This window comes from Myiozetetes cayanensis, unplaced genomic scaffold, assembly GCF_022539395.1.
Source record: "Myiozetetes cayanensis isolate MyiCay16 unplaced genomic scaffold, myiCay2020 scf3, whole genome shotgun sequence".
NCBI lineage: Eukaryota > Metazoa > Chordata > Aves > Passeriformes > Tyrannidae > Myiozetetes > Myiozetetes cayanensis.
The window spans coordinates 62,405,261-62,431,673 of NW_026087521.1; the positions used below are offsets into that span (position 1 = coordinate 62,405,261).

Below are 26,413 nucleotides of genomic sequence, written 5' to 3' on the forward strand. Positions count from 1 at the left end.
GCTCATCCTGGAGTCCTGTTCAAAAGCCTTGCCTACCATCCAAGGCTATTCCAGCAAATAGCTCGACACCACTCCATGCACTTGAGTTCTGGCTCCACAGAACTGTTAATACACACAGCTCAAGCAGTAAGTCCTTATACAAACAATCCCACTCTTCAGAGGTCGCTGCCAACGCCCCAGAGAGAAGCGACAGGGAACTCCATATACACACAACACACACACGCATTTTTATTTTAATAAATAGAGTTTTACAGGCTCAGGCTTTTTATTTGAAATCACATATACAGAACAAGAAATGCCTGACCAAGTAACATGAATTAAACTACTAACCTTGGGAAGGAATACATGCCCTCTGTAACACTGAAGACCTCAACTGAAAAGGGATTTGTTAGCAGCAAATAAAAGCGAATTTGCCAGCATAGTGATTTACTTCACAGATCAGACAACTTGAAAGAGATGTGGCCAAAGCAAAGAAAAGTGACCCTAAATGGACCACTCGTCTTTATAGTGTCACAACAGTGTAAGGAAAGCCAAGAGCCCAAATGCCTCCATTTCCTAGTGCCACTTCTGGATGAATATGTATGTCTTCACATCCTTTGAGCAATACATTCTAACCACAAGTAGAGAGGCTAAGCACAGCAGGTATGCAAAATTATTCCATTGAAGAACAGATATTGGATGACACAGTAATGTTATATTTCAAGATTTCAAATTAGCAGATGCTTTTGCATCCCCTTCAGTATGGCAGTGGAACAGATCCCACCTTCTCTCATAGAGGTTTAGTCCAAAAACTTCCTGTTGGCATTAGCACCAAAGAGAGCCACTCTGATTTCTGGCATCATCTGTGGAGAAAGAGCACATCAGTTCCATGCAATGGGCAATACAATCCCTGCATGTTCCTCCTGCAGGCACTGTGGGATAGCTAAGCTAGGCTTCAAAATTAACAACTCAGTTCATCTGAGCTTTCTGAAGCCTTTATCTGATCACACATTGCCTGCTTCTCTCCAGACTGGAAGGACTGCCTGTACTGCAGCACAAGAAAGAGATGCCAGAGCCAGTTTGGTGTGGGTTTTTTTTTTTGGTACTATGATTTAATAGGTCTCAGCCAAAGTTTCTAGCCTCAAGCTTGCTTCAGGAATTCAAGTTAGCCTCAGCATCTCAGCATCTTGACTGCAGTGTGTGGTCATACCAAGTCTTTCAGTATCATAATTTATAGTGTTTTATGCTCAAGCTTAATTCAAAAGGGATCATTCTGGGGAAAGCCACGTTTGTTGCAGACAAGCACAAACAACAGGTAATTTAATTCTTTCTATTAAAACGTAACTTCTTGTCATGCACATTGAAATCTGATCCTGTGCATTATTGTGACATGCTGGAAACAGGAGGATTTAATTACAAGACCAAACTAGTTATTTACTTTGTTCACCTTGGTGGTTAGAGAAACTCACCTGCTGGGCTACAAGGTCCAGTCGACTTTCCAGGGTATTGGAAACCTTAATTTTACCATCACTGTTGTAGATTTCAACACCTCCAGCACTGAAAAGGGACAAAAAATTAAAATCTGTGAACTCCACGGGTCAGAGTCAGAATGTGGCAGAGATACTATCATAAATCAGTGTTTATAGGCAAGTCAGATACACAGATAATATTTTTATTTCTAAAAACCCAAACTTTTTGATCATGTCTTAATAGGAATCAGCACAAAGTGATGCAGTGAAGCAGCAGTGCAAAGCATCTTTGGAGTTATCAGAGCCCACAGACACGTGCAAGGGTCCTCATCAACACAATCTAAATCTAAGCAGAGCTATGAAATTCGTCACTTCACAGCAGCTTCAGCCTCTGTGTTGTTCAGACAGCTATCAGATTTTGGAAAGTGAGGAAGAATGATAAAAAAATGTTTGCTGGTCCATACACAAAGATCACTATCAGAATATAGAGCTTTGTGCTGTGTTCTTTAGAGCCTTTGCAGACAGAAGAGACACAAACCCCACCAAGTGATTATCCTGCAGCACCTCACGACTCAACTTGCTTCATCTTGAGACAGAAAGCAACATCCATATCCTCTCTCTTTAAAAGACCAGTAGTTAAGTTTCTATGTGCAGTTATCCTCCACTTCAGTACTGTGTGATCAGGTTGGAGGTTGCACAAAACTTTTACTGACATTTTTGACTGAGACAGTGCTTGTCTGGAGGGAAGTGCAGACTCTGTGCCTGATTAACACAAAGAAGTGCCAAATTCCACGAGAACAGCAGCAGACACTGCGAGGATGTTCCATACTTAATTTTCTGAGAGCGTTCTAGTACAAGCTGTGTCTTGAAAAGTTGCATTATGTTAGTGCTGTGTATAAAACACTCCCATTTTCCTTACATGTCTTCTGGCAGGAAGTTGTCTTGGTCAATGTGAACATCCACATCCCTTTTTATGGCATTTTTGTAGACAGGAATGCTCTTCTGTACCGCACTCTGGATACAAGATAAACCTCCAGTTAGTACTGACAAATGCTATTGCACCACTCAGGTTTGACCTCTCAATCATTTGTAGTAATAAAATGAAGGGCATTGAGGCCTTTTTTTTTTTTTTTTTTTTTTTAATTAAGCAAATGCATTTCAGTTTGGCTTTTGAGCCAAACCCAATTATTATTCTTAACACTGCAGCAATGCATAAAGTTTCCAATGTAACATCCAAGCAGGCAAATGATCCTCCCCAACTTCAGAAGCACACTTGTTCTCTTGCACTGCATCTACAACAGAAGTGCAACAAGCAAAGCTTGTTTTCATGTCACACAGAGGGGATCTGAGCAGCAAATATTTGCAGTCAGGTCTAGGCCTTTGTGAGCAGGGCACTGTCAGGCCATTCCAGGTGTCTTACCTTAACCATGGGGAGATCCGGCTTCCTGCACCGAACAATTAACCTGGGCTCAAGCAGCTGGTAGAATCCCTGCACGGAACAACCATTTCAGTATCACAGAGTCAACGTTTTAACTGTCTTAGAATTACTGAACCCCAAGAAAGGAACGAGGCTGATCAATTGGATACCCAGATCCTGACAACATTAGCCTCTTTTATTTAGTTCTTCACTCGCAAGTTCACCTCACGCAGACGTTCCGAGAGCACGGCACCAACACCTGGGAAAGGGCCCAAATATGGATGATGGGTTTGGAACTCAAGTGCAACTAAACATGGAATTGTAGGATTGTGTTGGCCAGTTAATGTTCATGTATACACAAGGAGCACTGCTGTCTAAGTAGCCTGAGGATGCAGCCAAGCTCTTGAAGACATGCAGTAGTTTCAGATGCCTGTTCTAATAACTCCTGTCTTGCAGTTCCTGGGGTAATAGCTGAGACTAGAATAGATTAAAATAAGTTTAGTTCCAGTTTGAAGGGACCTACAACAATCATCCAGTCCAGCTGTGAGTACAGATCTCTCACTGGATCAAATATAACGAGCCAAGACAAACGTGGCCAGTTCACAAGAGCAGGACTGGTTTGTTTGATGTACAGCAAGACCAGACCTGAGTGTGGCAAGGAAACACCACTGAATTGGAGGCACAAGCTGGTAGGAGACACTGTTGAGAAAACTCAGCTATCCAACTGTGACAGGAGAGCTCGTGGGTGGCTGCTGGGAGTTCACAGAAACAGGACCAATCCATACCGGGGGGCAGCACCAGTGCCAACAGGACTGACCCGGACAATGCCTGTTGGATTTTTGGCAGTTGATTTCTGGGGCTTGAGGACGTTCTTCTAGGTAAGCAAAGCTTTGATTTCTGCTTCATATGCCTGCGACAGGCACATGCCATACTACAGTAAATTTGTCAAAGCCAGGGCTTATTAAGTCTCAAATGCCCAAAGTATTTTAGAAGCGGATAACTACTGACTTCTGGGTTTGGAGAAACAGCCTTTGTCAAAGGTGCATTTGATCCAACTAATTACTACAGGAGCTTAATGTGTGCATCCTAAAATGTGCATATTACAGGGTATGTGTGCACATCTGCAGTTATTCCTACAATGGAACTGCTGCCTGGCATACCAGGTTCTACTCCTCAAAGTAAGCTGCAACCTCTTCTGTTCAGAGTCCAAGCCTGAAACACATTGAACTGATGTTTAAAACTCAAAGATGCCCCAGCAACATTTGATCTAGACTCCAATACAACTGTAACTTCCAGTGGGTTATTTCTGACAAAAGAAACTTAGGGGGATAGGGCAGCAATGATCTGTGTTGTACAATTCAAATATTTACCTGTAGAACTAGTCCATCCAGCAGTGCCTGGTACCTGGCAGTATCCTTCACCACTTTGGCAAGTCTCTGCTTGGCCTCATTCAGCAAATCCTACATTCAGAAGAAATCAGATCAGCAGAGCCCATCTGTTTGGCATTTGGTTTCGTGCCTACCAACTTTCTGTACTTCTATTATAGCTATCACACCCTGCCAACACGTAAATGTACACTCCAGCTGGTGTTCATCCAAGCTAGACCTTCATCTCTCTGCATGGCACACTATCCTCTCCAAACACTTCCCTTCTTCCTGCCCTGATCTGAACTCACTAGAATCTGACAATAACTCCTTTCTCATGAAAAAGGGAGAACTCAGTAGTAAAAGGACAGTACCTGCAGCATTAGTTCAGACAAACTAAATATGTTGTAAATAAATGTTTCACGTAAACTAATAAAGTTGTCCAAACAAATTTTTCAGCTTTATGGTCAAACAAAGAAATGTAACCTATCTTTCTATCAAATAATATTCAGGTTAGGTATTTTTTTAATTGTAAGCAAGTGAAGTCTAGATTTGAAAGAAAGAGCTCATTTTTAATTTGAAGAAGTTGGTCTTGATTATCTTTATTTGACAAATCAGTATTGGACGGGATTGAATTTTTAAGAAATTTGAGTCAACTCAAACACAGCTCCTAGAACTGAACCATCATAATTACTTCAGATAAAGAAACTATGATTTGGTATAAACCCTTCCCTACTGTCCTGCCTTGTGGCATTTAGAAGAAGAGTGCAGGGTAACGCAATCAGGATGAGGATATAACACTATCACAATTTAATGTCACGGTCAAACCTAGTTACACTGTCCTCCCTAGAGCAACACAGATTTCTGGAACTGCTCATCTCTCTTCATGAAAGAAGCCAAAGATCTGATAAGAGAAGAAAGAGTGAGCAGCATGTGATTTTAAATGTCTTAAAATGAGGAAGAGTGTTTAGAATTACTCAGAAGCATGAGGTTGAGTCAGCAGATAAATGAGGAAGAGATTACCCAGCAGAGACTATCACAATAGAGTTAGATCTTTAGCCACCCACCTTCCTCCTCTCTGTGAAGACAATCTAAAGTTTGAAACTCATTTTAAAGAGTCAATAAACTGGTGATTTTCTTCTGCTAACTCCCCCTTTTTCAAGGCAGAATCAACTTGAATGTTATCCTTTATCCATTAGCTTTTATTTTTGACTTCCACAGATCTCTCAGTTTTTCCAGCAGCTCAACAGCCCCACCTAGCAGAGCATGGAACACACGAACTGTCTCTAAGACAGGCGTGAGAATGCTGCTCAATGAGCAGAATGAGAACACACTGCATGTGGTACAAGACAAACACAGTAAGCCCGACCTAAGCCTGCTCTGGTAAAAGATCACTCACCCTGTAGGACAAGACACAGACTGGTCACCTACTACAAGAAACAAAGCTTTTCACGTAATATGGGCCACTGAAGGAGACAGAAAAGCCCAGTTCATGGTGTTTTAAGCCTCCTTGCTTACACCACACTAGCTTTTACACAGAAATGTTGCTTCGGGCAAAGAGAACCTCAAACTTCTACCAACCACGCAAGAGAACTTTCCTGCTCTTTAAAGAAACAAGCTGTTGTGCCAGTGACAGATACAACAGTGCCTGCAATGCTCCTGGGAACAGGAACAACTGCATTTTCCTAAAGGAGCACGTAATAGAAACAGTGAAAATAAGCTAAAGTAGATTAGTAGATCTGGACCAGCTTGGAAAGCCACTTTTGTACGTTGAAGCAAACGTCACTCACTCCCAAACCCTATTTTTCTTTAGAGAATGGTTACATTTCCTAACACATGGTAGGAACAGAGCCTCTGTGTATTTACTAGAGAGATACTCACTGCAATAAGGTCATCCCTTGCCTTGAGGACCTTCAGTCTTGCTTGATTCATCAGGTTGGACATCTGACTGCAAGTTGAATGATAAACTTGAACCAATCCATCAGACTTTGACAGAATAACTGCAACATTTAACTGTATACTTTAAAGGTAACAATCCTACAACATTTAATAATGAAGCCTGTTCACCTCTTTGAATCTGTTTCTGACCTTGCACAAATGATTAAAATGCAGAACTCTGTCCCTGAGTAAAGACCCACCAAACTAAACCTGACATCATTGTTTGTCCCAGGGTAACAGACCAGGGCAGATTTCCAGAAATTAAGTACATAAAGAAACACGAAGGATCCTTTCATCACACTTAGTAAAAGTTAGACTATTGTAGCTCAGCTTTGATAGTTTCTCCCCCAAAAAAAGACCAGAAACTCATAATTAGAATTAAATACAACATCAGTTTGCCTGTTTGCCAGGGAAAGAGAATTTTGTATAAAATTAGCAATAAAATATGAGCTCAGGCTTTGAAGACAGCCATCTAACCTAGGCAACTTACATTTTCTTTTGCTGTTCTATTTGCTTCTCCTTCTTTTCATAATACTCCATGATTTTCAGCCTCTGCGTCTGAACAAGGCGACCCTTCTCAATGTTGAATTCTTCTTCTGCCTATGGTAAAAATTAAATAACTGAGGTGGAAATTGATTCCATGGGCTGAAGAAAACAGAACCAAAATGTAACAGCCATGCTTTCAGAGCACATTCACAGACAAGTCAGGATGATACAATTTATGGTTCCACATAAAATCAAACATTTCAACCAGTCCTCAAGTCAGAGTGAGGACAGGATGTGCTCTGCTGAACTAGAACCTTGCTCACCAAGATAATGCTTATTTTATTAATTGACTGAGGCATGTTTCCTTGCAGCATGCATTCCTCAGGCACAAAAGTACCAAACTTATATATTACATACTGTTATACAAAACTCATTTTAGCTTCAGCTCTGATCTGTTTTCACAGATTTGGTCTCTTTTCTGGCTACAAAAGATTCTACCCAACCCTCAGTGTCCACAAACGCCATTACTTTAAATAATTCTTACCCAGGGAGAGTGACAGTATAGCTGTGACTTTTGTGTAAAGCCTAGCCAGGTAGCATGTGAAAACACATGGAAAACTTCCCTATTTACACCTGAGAATCCAATCTCAACCTTCGACTTCTGCTTGCAGATCCTCAGGAATAGCTGCTTTAGTGCTGATTAAATATTTGTGTAGATCTAAACGTTTAAGGGAGATTAAATATTACTATTAATGCATATGCTGAGTCCAATACCAACAAGGTGTTTCTGTAGGGGTAAAATGCAGACTGTTAGGGCTGTAAGGCACCATTAATCTTTCTTTAGTAAACACCTACACCCTGTCACCAGATTAATATTAAACTTGGTCTCTTGTGGCTTAACCTAAGTGAAGAATTCTTGCAAGTAATTCAGCACATGCCTTAAATATTAATTGATGGTTTAGTTCCCCATCTAAATCACTACTGGTACCCCATCTAAATCCTACTAAATCACATCTAGAATTAAGACTGCAGCTGTCTACACAGTTTTAGGTACAGTTATGAGCCTGGTTACAAACAAACTTTCACCAACATAATTCCACCAGTTCAGCTGTCCTCTTTTACCATTTTGGAACATGTATGAGTTCTTCTGCAATATTATAAATAGTTATAATAAAACAACACTACAATTGTAATGACAAACCCCAGCAGAATTAATAGTTATGAAGAGAATTCCCTCAACCCTCAGTGGTATCAATTTATGTACAGGAGGTGGGGAAAGTGTTTCACTTAATCCAATCCAGTTCACATTATCACTCAGATCTCCTGATGGCTTAGAAAAAGGAGTGAACTTCCACATGGATAATTTTTTTGTCTGAGAACCACTAAGAAAACTTAGACCAAACAACAGCTCCAACTTGTTTTCATCTGTCAAAAGCTAAGAAACGTTAACTTCATTTGGTACACCTTTTTTGCTACGTAATAACTAACCATGACATCAGCTGTAGCTTACAAGGGTGTTCTAGGCCTGCCCTGACTGCAGCTATTCAAAACGGGATGCCAGATGCAGGTTTCCTTTCGCACTTACTGACAGTGAACTTCCACTTTTACCTTTGCATCTATTTCTTCAGCCTTTTCGTTGGCTTCCTGCTCAATGAAAGCCATCATATGCTTGATCTGTAACGAGAGAGAGAGGAAAGAAAATGTTTTGTGTAGGAAAGCACTTTGACTAGAGGAGGTAGGTATATATATTCCTCATTTGTACAGCAGGCCCCTCCATATCCATTTACTAATTCATATAATGTTGTCTGCAAACAAAAGAGTCAGTTCACCTTAGCACTCACTACAAGAAAATTATTTTCCCCAATAATTCTACGTAATGGTGTTTCACTGGCTATCATCAGAAGAATGTTCTTCAGATATGCAACCATACAAAAAACCCCAACCCAAAAGTAAATATGTATAAATGTGAGGCTGGGTATTTTCATTCTTCACTAATGAGACCAACCTTTTAGCCTCCAGGTTTGGTTAAAAAAAAAAAAAAATCAAAAATCCTCACACAGCAAAATTCGTGTGTTTGTTATGACATTTATGTGAAACAGAGAAGACTAACACAGATGGCATCTGAATGAATCTGGGCCTCCCACACTCAGTGACCAGTGAAGCGAAGCAAAGGGCTACTGACCACTCTGGTCAGACCTGTACAACCAGAAGTTCCTTCAAACACCTGAGAAATCCTTCCTGGAAAAAAAAATGTAATAAATTCTGTAAAGATCTACGGGGTCATTAAAAAATGCTGCTACAAAGAATGACTTTACAAAGTAGTTGCACGTCAGCTGGGAGGAGCTGGGGAAGGAGACAGAGGCAGCAGTGCTAGTTGATCCAGACCACATCAAGTATATCACATGCTGCTTCAGAGCCTGGTGTGCACCAACATATTCCACTCGGAGGAACATCTCTGAAGCCACCTCAAAACACTACAGAGCACAGGTCTGGCATCTTAAAGACAAGGAAAGCAATCACACTGAGCTCTTCTTATCTATCATATGGCTTTCTGTGACCAGGCCTAAGGTTAGGATCCCGCTGTGGGGCAAACGACAAACTGCAGCTGGGAAGGGGAACATCCATTTCCAGGGCCAGGTGGAGCAGACCACAAAATCCTACCAGCTTTTTGCTTGCAACTTAGTGCCGAGACACATTTTGCAGTCTGAGTAAACTCACACGAGAGATTCTACTTACAGAATCTCATGTTAAAATTAAATATTTTAAAGAGATTAGGAAGGTGCCAAGTTGAGCACTGAGCCAACGTGCAGAACAGCACTATGCCCACGGAGAGGAGAAAACAGAAGTGAACCAACAAGTGGAAGATTTTAAACACGAGCAGTGGAAGAAGTGAACACTAACATCCACATCCTCAAATCAAACCAGCAATTTTTCTTCTAAATTCAGTTTGCAACACTTTCAAGTGTGTGTCTACCTACAGCATCATTTTTCTACCCTGCACTTCAGAAAGGACAAGAGAGGCACATGAAGTGAGGAAATCATTTTGCTGAATAGCCTACTGTTGAAGGAGACTGAGAACTTTTGTACAACAGCAGCAACCCTCACATTACTGAGCCACTTCCTCCAGTGTGGTTTGGTTCCTGAATTTTGGAAAAGTACTTCTAACAATTCTCTACACAAAAGAAAAGGAACAAGATGGAAGTAAGCTAATATGGAACTCACTTCCCCTAGTCTGGTAAGACTGAACAGTGTTACTTCCTTCAAATGCTGCTGTACTGAAATCCCTTTTTGCTTTTTATAGACACAAAAAGAGGTCCACAGTGAGACTTTCACATCTATAAATGGGATCAGTTTTAATAACACTAACAAAAAATGTATTTTGAAATGAGAGGTTAATTTTAAAGTATTATTTCCTACAGAAAGGGAGGGCTTGCCTATCAGTAGTATTGTGATTATCCTTTCTATTGGAAGTCCTAGGTGTTAGACTGGCTGTAGCTAGAAGTAACTAGATGGAACAATCTACTAAACACCTTTGACAGAGCAGAGCGAACAAATACATCAATGGAAAAAATCCTTAATTAGAGATGATTTTCAAAGTGAAAATTATTGAAAGCACCATGGTGAGTAGGTAAGAGAGCCAGTTGGCAAGTTCTTGCCAGAGTTATACACATCCAGGACTGCCATATCATCAGCACTCTCCTTTGCAGTTAACAGGATCATCCAAGGCTCGGGGGTGTAGAGCACTGACAGGAAAGCTGCAGATGTGAAATGCTATTAGAATGTCATGTTTAGCACATCACCAGAGCCTGAACTAACCTTTGAAGTTCAGGTCCATTATGGCTGAGATCAAGACCACCCCCAAATCCAGATTTATTCTTATTGTCTTCACGGAAGATGCAGGAAAAAACAAACAAGCTTTGTGGATAAAATGTAATGTTACAGCTCTCCTTTTGGAGAAAGGCAACCCACTGATTTTACTTTCAACGCGATGCTTCCTTGCCAAGAGTCTATGTTTACTGAATGAGAAAGTGAGACACGAAGTACTTGTGATGCAAAGGACAAAGGGAACTTGCCTGATCTGCTCATCACCTGCAGGAAGCTCCCCAGCCCAGCGCTGACCAGATCCGTGCAGCCTTTAGCACGGCACACCATTTCCAGCCCAGCTGAGAGCAGCTTTCTTTAGGCAGGGGCAGTGTTTACTGTCAACAGGGACAGGCTGTCCTGCCCCGGGAGGAGGTGTCTGCAGTCAGACTTACTGCAGGGCTGTAAGTTTCCACTGCAAGCCAAGGCCAGGCTGCACCACTCTGCTTAGATGTGAAAACGGCATCCCAGCACACCAAACATCCCACCCAAAGGTAAGGCACAGCCAAGTGGATAGATTACAGCTGTAACCAAAAAAGGGATGGAGAGCCCTTAGAGACCCATAAAATCATGGCTGGAAGAGACTTGTAAGATCGCTCAGCCCAACCACGAACCCAGGACTACCCCTGTAACCCCTAAACCATTAAACTGTATCACCCAGATGCCTCTTGAGCACCTCCAGGGATAGTGACTCCACCACTTCCCTGGGCAACCTATTCCAGTGCCTGACCACCCTAAGAGCAAACATTTTTTTCTTCTAATATCCAGTCTGAATCTCCCCTGTCTCATCTTAAGGCCATTTCCTCTTGACCTCTCACTGCAGAAGAGACCGGCCCCGGCCTCTAAGCATCAACCGCATCCAAAAACGCGGTACTTGTCTCGGGCCGTGTATTTATACGCCTTGAAGTGCAGTCAAACCCTGCACTCAGCAAACCCCCCGCCCGCGAACCCGCCTTATAACCCGGCACAAAACGTCACCGAAACGCTTCACGGAAAACCCCACTTCGTTCGGAGACTTGCCCCTCCCTTCCCCCTTTCCCGGGGGAGCGCCCGGCTCCCCTCCAGCAGCGCAGGGGACGCGATTTCACCCCCCTCTCGCCCCACAGGCCGAGCCGGCCGCCGGGGCCGCCCCTGCCCGCGCTCCCCGCGGATGAGGGCCTACCTGCTTCTGCACGTCGGCATCGCTGAGCGCCATGGCGGCGGTGTGTGCGGCGGCGGTGTGTGTGGCGGTGACAGTAGCGGTGACAGCAGCGGTGACAGTGACAGTGGCGGTGACGGTGACAATGCCCGAGGCCGCTCCCAGCGCCGCCGGTGCCCGCAGCGCAATCACAGCCGGGTCGGGTCAGGCGGCCCGCGAGCCCCGCCCACCTCCCCTCCCGCGGGCCAATAGCGAGCCGCGCGGCGCGTGACGTCACGCCTGGCACCGCCCCCTGGGGACCCTCCGTGAGGGCGGTTGTGGGCATTGGTGGGATCCGCTCTCCGGCTTCTCTTCTCTGGACTAAATAAGAGTTATATGCGTTTATGAGACTCCCTCTCAGCCTTCCTCCAGACTAAGCATGCCCAACTCCCGCAGTCTCTCCTCTCTTATAAGAGAGATGCTCCAGACCCCTCCTCATCTCCGTGGCCGCCCCCGGACCCTCTCCAGCAGCTCCTTGTCACGTAGTGACTGAGAAGCCCAGAGCCGGACACAGGGCATTCTGTGATTTCACGGAATAAAAGCGAAAGGATGCAGGGAATAGGTGGACAAGGGGAGGGGAAGGAGGGCCTTGCAGCAGCGGGGAAGCTGGGGGCCACCGGCTGTCAGGCGGAGTGGCCATGGGGGAAGTCTGGTGGTGGCCCCTCGGGGTGGTTGTGCTGCTGTGATTAACCAGCATTTCATTATAGTAAACGCGGTGGGGATCCCAGGCGTTATTTATTTATTTATTTGTTCTTTATTTATTTATTATTACCTTCTGTGATGTGGTAACTCTTCAGAATTCTTCTGTTGCTGCTGCCATTCTTTTCTTCCTGGCAAAATTAAAGGCGATCCTCGTAACCTGTAATAGTGTTTGTTTATTCTGGTTGGCAGGAAGCTTCTGTTTCCGTTCTGCAGGTACATGCACTGGGAAAAATAGAACCCCTCCTCCCGAATCAAGTGTCATACTCGGCATTTGTCAGATCCGTGCTTCTTCCCGATTTATTCCTATTTCCCTAATTTTTACCGCGCTTCTTTTCTACGTGAAAAAACCCCAAGATGATAAAACTACGGTAACTTCGATTTTTTTTTTTTTCATACGGCAATTATAGTGCGGGAAAATCAACCTGTACTTTGGGGCCTTGAGAATACTTCGTACTACTTCGGGCACCATCTAAATGATATTATAATACGTGTGAACCACGTTCAGACTCGGTTTGTTTTCCTTGTGGCTCCCCTATCCGTGCGGAGGGGGGGGGCGAAGGAGGGGGTGTCTAGGGGGTTGAGCCGCCCACATGGTGGGGGGCCGCGGAAGTTGAAGTGCCAGGAGATCGTTTTGCTCCGAACCCGCGGGTAAAGGGTGGAGGGATCGGCAGGAATCTCCCACATCCACCCTTTTTCCCGGTGTCCATAGGATTCCAAGCGCCGCCCGCTCCCCCCTCCCCCCGGCAGTCACGTGACGGGGGCGGGGCCCTGCCGTGACGCGGCGCGAGCCGTGACGCGCGGCACGCGCCGCGACGCGCCCCGCGCGCGCTCCTCCTCCCTCCGTACCCCCCCCGCCCCCTCCATCATGGCGGCGGCGGCGGCAAATTAGGGCAGAGCCCGCGCGCACCGGCCGAGCGCGCGCGCGCGCCCCCCCCCTTCCCCACCTCACCCCACACCACACACCACACACACCACACACCGCCCCCGGCGGGAGCGACCTCCGCCGCGCCTCCTCCTGCTCCTCCCCGCGGCGCCCGCAGGTGAGGAACGGGGGGTGTGGGAGCAGGCGGGCTCGCTGCCTATTTGTTTATTTATTTACATTTATTTATTTATTTACGTTTATTTATTTATGTATTTGGGGGTCGGGGGAGCGGCGGGCACCGGCGACACTGCGCGCGCCCCCGCCCCATGAGGGGCTGAGGGGAGGGGAGCGGTTGGGGGGCGGTTGGAGCCGGGCGCGCGCACGGACCTCCCCACCCCCCCAGCCGCGGGGGGCGCGCGCCGGTGGCGGAGGCGCCCCCTGGCGAGCGGCGCCGCTCCCGCCCCCGATCCCACCGGGAACACCCCCGATCCCACCGGGAACACCGCCGGGCACGGCGGGAGCCCCCGCGGAGACCCCCGCTCCCCGCCGGCAGCTCCGGGGCGGAGGAGCAGAGCCGGCGGCTCCCCTGCCGCAGGCGCCGCGGGCTGCGCGTCCCGCACGGCCCCGCCGGTGACTCATCGCGGCTCCGAGCCCTCCCACCCGCCCGCCCGGGTATAAATATCTCATTCATCGCCGTAGTAACTGAGGGGCTCACGCTGCTCTGGCGCTGCTGAAAACTTGGAGCCGAGTTTTTGCTGGGCTCTCAAATCCAAGTAGGCACGTTCAGGCAGAAAGTGAATGGAAGGTTGTTAGTGGAAGCTGGGTTTGTCGCGGTTTAATGTTGAGGTGAAGCGGTTTGAAGCTGGATAGGATCGAGGACCTCTGTAGTGGGTAACTCACACAGTGTTTTATTTCTCTTCCTAGAAGAGAAGTTACACCGTTTGCCTAGAATACTCTAATTATATTTCCCAGTAAGGTCGACTGCAACCACTGCCCAGATAAACGACCATAGTATTTTCCAGGATTTCTATCCATTAAGTGCCACCAGAGGATCAGCAGTGGATGCAATATCGATTCATTTCCAGTAGGAACTGACATGTTTGAACTCAGCAGTTCTCAGTTTATTAAAAACAATCTCTTAGTCACGCTCTCATATACTGTTGGAAAAGTACTCTGAAGAATTTTTATCTCCCAATTTGATCACGATCAAGTGTCTTGGATAGTCCTGCCTGTTAGGTGAAGTGTGTTCAGAGGCAAACTGCTGCATGGTTGAACTAGTCCACACATGCAGGTCTCATCCAAAATCCCTACACGAGCCTTCTGGTAAGGTTGCAGAGCGCTTGCATATTTTCCATCTTGTTGATACGGGGTGTGGTTTTTCGACTCCTTGAATTTCGGTCGGTTCGGGTAAAGAGCATGGTGTAAACCTGAGGCTGTAGATGCATCTGAACTTACAGGGGTTGCCTGTTGCAGAGACTGCTATCAGGAGGATGATCCAAACCATGAGCATACCGGTGTAAAGCCGCCCTGAAAATGATTTGAACTCCGTTTTGTTGCCTCTCTAAATTGCCTGTCCATGCTTGAGTGAATGCTTCTGGCTGAGGCCATTCACGCTCTGAAATAGTTCAGCAGCACAGGAGGTGTTCTGCCAGAGCTGTCTGGGGTGATTTGGTTTGTAGCCGGTAAGTGAAGCCTGGTGACCTGGGCTGCAGGTGGGAAATGTATCCAGCTCCAGACTGACTCCGTGTTCCAGTGGAAGCGAAGGGCTGTGGTGCTGCTGTTTGTAACAAGAAGGTCGTCTGTGACAGCATTGCTGTTTCTGAAATGCACAGTGACATTGATCACCTACTATTTTGTTTATAAGCATGCAGTGAAATACTTTGTGAGGCTGCAGAAGGGCAAGTCTCAGACCAGCAGCAGCCAAGTAGATGCACGACAGATCCGTGGCACTGCTTAACTCTTCCGATGGGCAGTGTTGTCGTGCATTTTGGGGGTTGAATGATGCACAGTGAAAGCTCGATGCACGGTGGCCTTTTGCAGATATTTCAGGGACTGAAACACAGCAGAGCCTCATCACTGGGGGATTATATTCGCTGTATTCATTGGTAGCCTTGCTTTGCCCGTTATCCAATGTATAACTCTTCTGTGGATTAGGACGTGACAGATTGCATGAAGAAATGTCAGTCTGGCTGGAACTCCTGTTCTCAGGTCGGTTGAGCAGCTCAGCCCACATGGAACAAGTGACAGCAGGGCTGGAGGAGTAACAAGCTCAGTAAGCTTCAACAGGTATAGCCTTCTGTTCCCCCAAGGCTGCAGGAACTGAGAAAGGTGAATTTTTTTGTAAGGAGCAATTGGTAATAATTTTGATCAGGGCAATATTGTTGCAGTGAACCTGTTAAATCAGAAGTAACCCTCTAGCTCTTGCTCTGAGACTTATGGAGTCTGTATAATACTTTATTTCCTCTGCTCTGTTGCATCTCCTGTACAAGCTTATTATCTTAAAGTGTGTCTGGACTCTCTTCCATTTTGCTCCTTTAGTGGAAAGCTCTCCTTCCTCTGATCTGATCTCTCAAGCTGTGTGTCCTTTTTCAATCCCACTCATTCCTGTAAAATGGCCTTTTCTGAGATATTTACAGTATCTGAGTCAATATTTCTGTATTTCTTTTTGCAAACAAAACCAGGAACTCAAAATTCAAAATGAGTGATTCAATTGCTGTGCTGTGGGCTTGTCTCAGGGGAGAACCAGGGATGCTGGAGTGCTTTTCCACTTAACAGCATTCTTTTGTGTGAAGCTGAAGATTTCTCCCATTCAAGTTCCTAAGTCTCCCTTCTCATCTCAGTATAAAACTACCTCTCTAAATATATTGACTAAAGGGATTATTTTTTCATCCAAAGCTGGTTTTTGTCATTCTTTTCCCAGGGAAACCTTAGCCACTATTTAAATACACTGTGGTCTGATTCTCTCTCTCTCTCTTCCCTGCTTTTTTTTCCCTCCTCCCTCCAGAGGTGCTGAGCTAAGCAAGCTGAACTTTTTGTGAAGTAGGCCTCCCTGTTGCACATGGATCACTGTGCTGCTCTGGAATCTCCTGCTTGTTTTCATCAACTTTTTTTCTGTCATTTTCTGCGCTGATACGGAATTATATATTGAAAAATAGTCTTTGTTGTACATCCAAATTTGTTCTTTGATCCGCAACGTAGTTTCTGGATGTCTCTGGACCATCTGTCAGGCTGATTCTTTCAGGAGAGATCAGTTCAGGTTGTCTGGAAGGGCTGCCATGCGCTCTGTAGGCACTGCGGGAAGCACACTGATTCCAGGGCTGTGGATCCCTGCGGAACAGACCAGAACTGAAACGTGCTGGGGAGCTTTGGCTTTTTGGTGGATGGCATCTTTCCCACCTGGTGATGTGAACATGTGATGTGGTGATTGTGCACGGGGATCTGATCTGAAGAGCAGATCTGTTGTTAAAGGATCCCAAAGTCCTCAGAGCACTTATTTTTTTTCCCCGAATCTCCTTGTTTTATGAAAGTCTCCGTTTATGGAAGCTGCTGAAGGATAACTGTGCATTTTGCAAAAGCTGTGGTTTATATCTGCTGTGATTCTTACCTTTCTGAAGCAGGATATGGTGCCCATAGAGCATTCTGGGATGGAAGGGACAACATAAATGTAGGATTACTGCTCCAAGGAGAAAGGGATAAGGGTTGACTTAAAGTTTCAACATTGTTTCCTTCATAAATGAAAAATTACTTTGGTTCAAGCTGCAGCAAAGACACAACTGAAGCTTTCTGGTAAAAGCTTTCAGGCATTTTCAAAGGCATGGTGCAAGAGGCAGGGCTGCCATAGTACAGTCTTCATGAAAGAGTCCTTTTCTGTTTTCAATACTGAATGAGTTTCAGAAACTAGAGTTTCCAAAGATTAAAGAAAGAACACTTAGCCAATTTTACACCAACTCTTTTCTTTTTGCAGCTTTTAGTTTGATGGGTAAATTTTTCTTTGCCAAGCTACCTACTCACACAGCAACCATGCCACAGCACAGTTTTAGTTCTGTTTATCCTCAGTAACCACTGTACAATTGCTGGTAATCCAAATTCCTCTTCGGGGAGGAGGGATTAGAAGTTAGCCCAGACATCTTGAATAGCTAGACAGGCCAGTGCTTTTCTTTTACTTGCTCAGTTTATTACTATTGTTTTTAATCTCTAGGCATCATCTGCAGATTGTGCTTTGGGTTTGGAACCTGGTTCTCCCTCTTAGTCTCAAGGCATTTCCAGTGTAATCGAGGACTCTCTTGAGATGGTCCGAGTTCTGTTCCCTGTATGTAGTGTTTTGCTCATTCTGACTGCTTTCAACTTTAAACTTGATTCAAATTTTTCTTCCTAAATGCAACTGCAGGCTCACGCTGTTTAAATTGTTTGGCTCTCTCAGTGTCTCTTTGGTATGAAATTTTTTGCGTGTCTTTCATTTGGACTTTCATTCTGATGGCCAAGAATGGGCCACTACTTGTTTGGGAATGACTCTTTGAAGTCATGGAGAACTTAATTTTGAGAGTTTATCATAAAACACTAAAAATTACTCTTTGATTCATCAAGTTGATAGAATGTTGGAAGTAGTTATCCATACTTCACTTAATAAAAAGAGCTAAAACATGTTGATTAATCTGAAACATCCTTTCAACCTGTTGCTTGGCTCTTTTCTCCATTTCATCCTGTTTTCTGAGGTTTTATTTTTTTACCTTGTCCTTTCTGACTGTTTTTAATTTCTTTCCACTGTAGTGTTTCCTGCTTTCTTATTTGGATGTTTGAAAAAAGCAACAAAAAAGGAGAGTAAACCAGGAGGTTCTTTGGCCAGATGTTGCTGTTAGGTGTGGCTTTCTGGTTTATACTTACTAATGTTTGGGTGAGAAATCCAGGACACACAACCATCTGTTCTCCCAGTCCCTACAATAATGTGGAATTTTCTCTCTTGACCATATGTTTTCTGTTGCTGTTGGAGCAGTGAAATGAATTCAAGGCAATTGTGGTCACTTTTTCTGCATTACGACTTTTAAGCATCATAACAGTGAACCTGAGAAAGCAGAGAACTGGGGAAATATTCATGGGAGGCTTAGGGGAAGAGAGATTCCTCACAACCTGCCTTTTTACCTCACACTGTAGTTAAGTAGCTCTTCAGAATCTGCCGAGGCCTCTTTGTGTGGTTGAGGCGCTGGGAGGAGGATGTGTGGGGAGGGACTGTTCCATTTGCTTTCAGGTGAGAGTTGTGTGCCAGGCAGGAGGGACAAGTGCCACTGCCGGCAGGGAGCTGGGCTGGGGCGCACTTGGGTTTGCTCTGCATGGTTCTTATTAAAATAAGAATGCATAGGATATCAGGGCAAAAACCTGGACACTGCTTCCGGATTGTTACATAATTCCTGGTTATGTATGAGTTCATGAACCTGTTGCAAGCCTTACAACCAACCAAAGAAAACCCTTTGCTCTTCCCTCACAGTCTCCCTGGGCTCCCCGGAGTGCTCCCGCCGTGCCCCACGAGGACACTGCCGCCTGCCCGCCAACCCGATGGCGTCCGCTACTGCCGTGCCTGTAGGATTCCACTATGAAACCAAGTACGTAGTGCTCAGCTACCTGGGGCTCTTGGCACAGGAGAAGCCACAGGAGCATCCTCCTCCTCCTCCTCCAGCTCAAGGTAACATTTGCATTTTCATCTGTGCCATTTACACGGGCAGCTCTGCTTGCAGTTAGCTCTCGGGCTGTCGGCGGAGCGTGAGCCTGATGTTTGGTGGGATGCAGCCCTCATTTTATTCCCTGAAAACGGAATAAATTTCAGTTGAAAGACAAGAGATGTTGATGGAAACAGAACTGTTTGTATGTAGATGACTGGCTTAGTCTGAGCTGCCTCAGGGCCGACTGGTGTTTATGAAGCAAGTAAGTGGTTTTAGCAGCTGCCTTCAGGCCAGGAGGGGTGGATATATATTGTCTTCATTGAATTGGAGCCCATGCTTGCTTCTTTGGGGACACAGAGGTAGGCAGGGGCGAGGTGGTGTTTACCAGCTGAGTGGTGGCTTGAGCAATGTCCTGTGCTAAATAGTTTTGCCCTATTACATTGAGGCTTCTGTTGTTGTCAGTCAGGCATGGCCTATCCTGCACCTATTTATTTATTTATTTACTTATAAGAAGTCAAGGACTGCATGGAGTCAGGTGGCTCTTCCAGAAGAGGTTTACACATTTAACCAAAAGAGGATAAATAAATAAATCGCAGGCAAAATAAAAGAAGTTTGGTAGATTGTGTTTCACATAAACCTGGGGAGTAAAGCTTTTCTCTATTTTGTGGTGTCAAGCACTTAAACAATGTTGTTTGTCAAGATTGCTTGGGTGACTTGCCAGTTCTTAATGATGTTTCACTTATTAGTAGTTCCTGTGATTCAGAACTTATTCTGATTAAAGAAGAATTGAAAATACCCAAACCACACAAAGACAGTCTTTAAAATATTTCTTTTTGAACAAGCACTTAAGAATGGCTGCTGTGTCATTTACTGAACTTAACTGTCATGAAATGAGAAATTCCTGGAAAGAAAAGATTGCATCAAAGTTATGACAGAAATGATTTTCAGTTTGGCACTAAAGCCTGTGACATATGCTGGTTATATGATATATAATTCATAAAATTAATTTTAGTATATTTAAGATATGTCTGCTACTTGCCCTTTGATCTGTGGTCCATGAAAGGAGAGGCACCTTAGTGCCAGGATGCTGTTCCATAAAACCCCTTGTTGAAAAATGTGCTTATTTCAGCAGTAACGTCTCGTTCTGAATATCCCACCCAGTTATAACTGGGCTGTAACTGGAAATGTATTGAGTACATGTAAAGGTTCAGTGTGTAGGAGTCTGCTTTGTTCTTATAAATGCAAGATTCAGAAAGGAAACTGTTAGTCTTAAAGCTTTTTAAAAGCAATTTGGCTGTAGTTGAAATATTTGCAAGCTGAGGGGAAACCCTTCAAACTGATTCTCGTTACTGAAACCTCTAAGCTTCTCATTTGAATTGAAGAGCAATATTAAAGCTTTTGAAAGAGGAAGCTGCAAATGCTTAAATAAAAATTTTGTACTCAGGTAAGAGGACTTTAAAGCTCCTGAGTGCAGATAACTGTTGAGTCTACATTTCAGATATTGTTTAGATATGTTAGCTTGTGTGACAGCAGGCTGCAGCTGGATTTGCTAATAAAATACTCTCAATCAGTGATACTGTTCTTTCATCCCTGTTGCTTTAAACCTTCCCTTTTAAACAGGAAGTCTTCCTGCGTTTTCCCACCTCATTCCCAATGCCAGACAGCACCCACAAAGTCTCCTCTCCTGGTCATCTTTCACTGTAATTTGATCTCTCTTTCAGTGTTCTTACTGCTTTCTGATCAACGCCTCTGCATAAAATAATTTCCTCTTACTTTTAACTTACCATCTTGTTTCTCACTCTGGTTTGTAAAGCCTTGGATGGACTTCAGGCTGTGTTGAACCAAGTCAGGATTTGTTTCATTCTTTCCTAACTCACTTTTCCTGGTGCTTTTTTGCTTTCCGTGACCCGACAGCTTTCATTTGTCTGACACCTACTCTTTAAAAATCCTTTCTCCTACTTCTTCTCTCCTTGCTTGTAAACAAAGAGTGTTTCGCTGCACTTTTGGGGTATGTGTGGCAGCAGCCCTGTGGTTATTTAGAAGTGCTGTATCCACCTTCTCTGACTGCTGAGCAGTTTGTACACAGTCTGTATCTCCTTGTTGTCTGGCACGTGGCTGATGCCTCCTTGCTGTACTCTGCTCCGTGTGCTCTGTGTCCTCCCCTAGGAGGGCAGTAATACCCATAATGGATATTTCCTGCCCTGCTAATGCACTGCTGGGACACAGGTGGGTGTTACAGCCTGGTCTGAGAACCTGGTAAGAGCAAGAGAGATGTGAGAGCCGGTAAATGAAAATGGACAGTTGTCTAAAATCCCGTCATGAGGAGGAAGCTTCTGGGTTTTGGTAACGAAGACACAGGAGGGTGATAACAGCTTGACATTGCATCGTGCTTGCCAGTGTGTTTTTCAAGCACCATCATCAGTCTGATTCCAAGTCCCTCCCATTGTTGATTTCTGTGGCACTTCAAAACACTGCTTAGTTGTCTTTCTACTCTGCATGGTTGAATTGTGAACTGAGAGGATTTCAGTAAAAAGCACCTGTTGCTTAATCTTACTTTGCTTTAATTTGGTTCCCGTGCTGTCAGACCTGTCATGGGAAAAAATGAAGCAGTGATTTGAGTTATGGCCTGTTTCCTTTTCAGGTGCAGAACACTTCTCTATTTTATGTTTCAATGAGGCATTGACTCTGGTTTATGGTACTTTCCTTTGTATATTCTTTTTAAATCCAAATGAGCCCTTACTCTTGCTGCTTTCTGAACCATGTTACAATATGATAGGAGTGTCCAGAAAGACTAGTTTTACTTTGCCCTCATAGTTTTAACCTCTTTGGTCTCCCTCAGTGTGGGAGAGTGAGGGACTCCTCTAGAGGGCAGTTCAATGCAGGATCCTAATTACAGCCTCCTTGTGTCACCTGCTGCAGGATCTTCTGCCTTTCCATTGCGTGGGTACAGAACATGGGAAATAAGGAAATAATCCACACTTACTTTTAAGGTGTTGTTAGTATTTCTCTACTGCTCTTGAGTCTCCTTATACAGCAGTTTCCCAGATTTCAGCAAAGTTTCAACAGTCCAGTTAAATCAAAGATGTATCTGATGGGCCAAAAAACCCAACCAAAAAATCAGTCAGTAGGAGCTGGAGGTTTACCTCTGCCAGAACTCATAGGAGAGATTAAATGCTTTTGCCCCTTCCCCTTCCTTTCCTCCTCCCATCACCTGCCACAAACCTCTGTCTTCCTGCATTTCTTGCTAAAGAGTTCTTTTTCTGATGTATGGCTTTTTGTTTCAAAAACTCAGATAAGATTAAATCTTTAAGTTACTTGGTAGGTTTCAAGCTAAGACTTCTAATTCTTTTGCAGATATGATATGTTTTGCAAGACTGATGGTTTTCAGAGGGTTTTTATTTAGTGAATAGAAAATTCAGACAAATTACACAGAAAATTACCTCCTGTGTTTCCCTTTGGATCTCTTGGTTGGTCTTGATTTTGTTGCAAAAAAGATGACCTCAATTACCAGCAGTGAAATCACTTTCAGGTTCAAGAGAATAAGGCCAATCTAAGTCAACACCTGATCAGTACTTCCAAATTTTTATTTAGATCTCTTCAGTGCAGGGACTGAAGAGAGAGCTATCTGTGGTATTCCAGATTCTTGAAGAAAAGATGGTTTTACTGGACAACCCAAACTTTTAACATTACAGCTCTATAGTTCTCTTCAGTGGATTTCAGTGCCTCCAGAGGAAAATCCAGCAAATTTAACTGGAAAATGTTTGAGATATTTTTTTTTTATTAGTTTTGGCAGAATAGTGATTCTGCATAATAGCCTCTTCAGTTTATTTAAAACAAAGTCCATTAGCAGTAAATTCTGTTACTTTTTGGTAGGTTTTCAGATAGATGGATAGTACCAGTTGCTCAAATGAATTGATAAAACACACAGAATAAGATGTCACCTGTGTAAGTTCATGTGGTTTGAGGCAAGAAGTGAGCACATACATTTAAAATGTGTGGAAGCTCTCAGTTGTCTGCTCATTAGATTGTGGGGAGATGCTTTAGTATTTTTTCAGAACTCTTTGTCATACCTGTAACTACTGGTTCATACACAGAAAAGAAATATCAAGTATTGGAAAACATTATGGAAGCTTCCGTCTGCTGAAGTTGTTTGTACTGCTTGGTTTTTAAGTGAGTCAAAGTACTTTGTTTTTGTGATTCAGTGAATTTGTATTATAAATACTTCTTTGTGTTTCATCAAGGAGGGACTTTTAGTGTATTCCTCTTTTTTTAATGTACTTTCCCATGTTTTGACACCATCCCAAGAGCCTGTGGCTGTAACAGAGGTTGTGAAGGACAGTAGTTTTTCTGTGTTTTTCTTGACAGAATGAGAAATCTTGATTAATCCCTTAACACACAGAGCATCTGGAAGATTGATAATCAGTGCCTTGACTGCGTGGTGACATAGATTAGTCAAGAGGTGAACAAGGTTTTGACAGTTTTTCAGTTTCCCTGAGGTGCCTGCTATCCACAGTACTTCAATCCAATTATTATGTTCTTTTAACCATTTATTATCTGTTTTGGAATCACTGTATGAAGTGCTGTAAACCCCCTGCTAGTTGGCAATGTCTTGTCTCTTTCTGGTTCTTAATATTTTAGACTTTTTTAGTTTTTTTTAAGCTGAGCCCTTTCATTAAAGGATCAATATGTTTGTAAAGAGATCTCCCCTTGTAGTTGCTGCTGTCCCTTGTTAGCTGCAGTATTTGCCACAAGCACTGTAGACTCAGATGTGCAGACTCTCCAGCTCTGATGAATGACTTCCCATCCCTCCTCCTCCTGGGATCAAACCTGGGGAACGGGTTCGTCTTGCATTGTTACCAAACTTCTGGAATGGCCTCACCAGTGGAGTTTTACTGAAGTATTACATTTGTTTAGTAGTCTGATGGGCAGCAATGCGGTGCTTGATGGACTTCTAAAACACAGTTTCCTCTACTTTTCGTGTTACCTCCAAATACCTGAAAGCCAAAATCTTAACAAGAACATAGTTTTGCAAAAGGGAATATTTATTACATAAAGTAGAATGCACTAAGCTGGTTGTGTGAGACCGTGTAACAGAGGTTTGTTGAGCCTCTGGGTTGGGAAGAAGCCTTGAAGGGTTGGTTTATCAAAAACTCGCAAGAGGCAAAGCCATTTCTTGAGCACAGGAAAGCACTGGGTGTTTGTGGCTCTTACAAGCCGCAGAGTGTGACCATTTGCATCATTAAATGATGAACATACGTTCTCATCTACTACAAACTGTTCTTACTGTTTTATTCTACCTGTTTGCAAACAGACTTGTAAGTTGTCTGAAGGAGAAAAAGATACCCTCACTTAGGACCTTGGCTGTTGGAACGTGCTGCTCTCCGACACTCTGTGCAATTTTTGTTGGTACAGGAGCTGTGGAAAGCTGAAGTCCATTCATAATCGAGGGAATAAACAGTGCAAAGTCACTGGTGTGGGAGGGGTAGGGTTTTGATGTTTTGGCATGACTGAACAGTCAGGTGCTCTCGGAATCAGCAGCTGCTGCAAAGCTGTGGGTGTTACGAGATGGAAACCATTGACTGCAGCGCTGATTATCTAAACAGCTCTTTTGTACCCTGGCAGCAATGGAATTTCTCTTCCTTCCACTTTCCGGATGACTTCTTATCCAGTATGACAGCTTGTCATGTGCGATCACCATCACATCGGTCCCGTGAGAACGGCGCTCTCCTGAACACCCTCGTCCCTTCCACGCACAGGGGCAGGCGCAGGTTCAAGGAGGAGTTTGCACTTGCACCTACTTGTTGCACTTGACTCAAAGAGGCGACTGGAAGGGACTGACAAGGCATTAACCAAAAGGAGGAACAGTTTGCTGCTCTCGCAGGAATTTATGGTTCAGAGTGGCAAAGAGAGACCTGCTTGGGAAGGGATTTAAGAAGCTAAATAAAGTTATTCTGCACATGTGTGGTTAAGTAAAATGGAATTAAACTGACTGTGCTTTGTTCTTTTGGACTGGTCACATAAATAAAAACATTGTGCACTGACTTAAGCACATATAGGTTTAGAAAGGTTTTGTCTCACAGATATCTGTGAGCATTAACACACATTCAGTGGCTTGTGTGTTAACTGCTTTTGGGGTTTTCACATGCTCTGGTGCGAAAATTAGTGATATTATGTGTCCAAATTATGATTTAGTGTCTTCAAAACAGGAATGAAGAAAGAATGTGCCAGGAAGCCACACTGACTGTTACAGGACTTACCTGAAGATTTGGATATGAAAGCTGTAGCAGTTGGTGTAGGTGCAGAAAGGGTGATTGTCAGGGATTGAACATGAAGAACGTTATCAGCCAGGAGGTCGTATTTAAATCAGGGGTGTGAGACAACATCAAGTCCCCAAAAAAAGAATTCTGAGGAACATTCAGAAGTAAGAGAGCTAAGAAAGTGTGTTTTGGGTAACCCAGTCACTGATACTGCTAAAAGTAACAGAGTGCAGGGCTAATGAGGACTGATAACTGACCCAAAACTTAGGGAAGGAAATGGCTGGAAGGGGAGTTACTAAGCAAAGGAAAGTTTTGTTGACAATTTTATTTGTTTATTCATTTATTTCAGGAGTAAGTAGATACAAAATTCACTTTGATATTCCTTTAGATATAACAGAGACCCATTTTATCTCTTAACTAGGACATTTTAAGGAATAAAATGAAGAAGAAGGAAATGTCAGTGATGGGCTGTTTGGTTCAGTGAAGTTTGGTGAAAATAAGAGAGCAGTTAATGGAACAGTTCTTGTATGTGCCTTAAAAATGGGATTTGAAGAGGTGCTTGAAAGCTGATGGAAGAAATAAAGATGAGCAAACCCAAAGAAAATGCAGCGAAATAGCAAGAGCTCTGTCCCAGACATCTGATCTTTGCATTAGTACCCATCCCATAAAAGATACTTGAGTAGTTACCTTGCCATTACACCTTATGTTGAAAAGGCTGGCATTCAGCAGGCAGTTGCTTAAAGATTCAAATGTCTTAAATACCTTGGATTGTTTGGAGACAGTTTTGTGTGTCTGTTCTGGTTCAGCATAATGATTAAGATGGTTGAGGTGGCTGAAACAACTTTTTGTGACCAAATATCCAGAGTCAGCACGTGGGATATATATTCATGATCCCAAACCACGGCATGTGTACTTCTGGGGATAGGCAGCCATTTCAAATTCCTAAATTTCTCGATCAGGAGAGGAGAATTGACAAATAGCTGACAATTGTGGGGTCCTTTGCCCTTAGTCTTACTTGTGAACCCAGTCTCCAATTATTTCGTTGTGGCCTGTAGATCCTCATGACCAGGGAAATGATGCACAGTTCACAGATTTCAGGACTGTTCATTGATGTCACTGCGTATTTGCTCTGAGTATTTTGGTAGATTTTGCAGGCATCAACATAAATTTTTGATTTTGCTAATAAAAATCAAGCTTTTGCCAGCCTGCTTTGTTTCGGTGTAGTTTGATGATGAGTGTATTCGGTTTAA

General features: G+C 43.8%; 2 protein-coding genes across 3 annotated transcripts in view; one reads left to right on the forward strand and one right to left on the reverse strand.

Moving 5' to 3' along the window:
* Window positions 1-212: 212 nt before the first annotated feature.
* On the reverse strand, window positions 213-11,812 carry ATP6V1E1 (ATPase H+ transporting V1 subunit E1). The gene is made up of 9 exons (XM_050324766.1): window positions 11,677-11,812; window positions 8,262-8,327; window positions 6,658-6,767; window positions 6,111-6,177; window positions 4,236-4,325; window positions 2,869-2,937; window positions 2,368-2,462; window positions 1,449-1,536; window positions 213-842 (listed from the first exon to the last, which is right to left on the reverse strand). The coding sequence occupies exons 1-9, from the start codon at window positions 11,707-11,709 to the stop codon at window positions 780-782; spliced, it is 681 nt and encodes a 226-aa protein (XP_050180723.1). The 5' UTR covers window positions 11,710-11,812; the 3' UTR covers window positions 213-779.
* A 1,436-nt stretch (window positions 11,813-13,248) lies between these two features.
* The window catches only part of BCL2L13 (BCL2 like 13), a 41,030-nt gene continuing 27,865 nt past the window's right edge, over window positions 13,249-26,413 (forward strand). Inside the window, exons 1-2 of one of the 2 annotated variants that reach the window (XR_007629938.1) lie at window positions 13,249-13,433; window positions 18,735-18,929. Coding sequence is in view for 1 of the 2 variants with exons in the window: in XM_050323909.1 (XP_050179866.1) it covers window positions 18,803-18,929 (127 nt within the window). In the remaining variant the exon portion in view is untranslated. The remainder of the gene's footprint in view (window positions 13,434-18,734; window positions 18,930-26,413) is intronic. The other variant, XM_050323909.1, reaches the window with a different exon arrangement.

Excerpts from the sequence above, each read along its gene's own strand:
- ATP6V1E1 (XM_050324766.1), bottom strand. The coding sequence starts at position 11,709 with ATGGCGCTCAGCGATGCCGACGTGCAGAAGCAG. Across the intron at positions 8,328-11,676 it reads ATGCCGACGTGCAGAAGCAG|ATCAAGCATATGATGGCTTT; the intron begins GTAGGCCCTCAT and ends CTCTCGTTACAG. Across the intron at positions 6,768-8,261 it reads CTGAAGAAATAGATGCAAAG|GCAGAAGAAGAATTCAACAT; the intron begins GTAAAAGTGGAA and ends TTTTTACCATAG.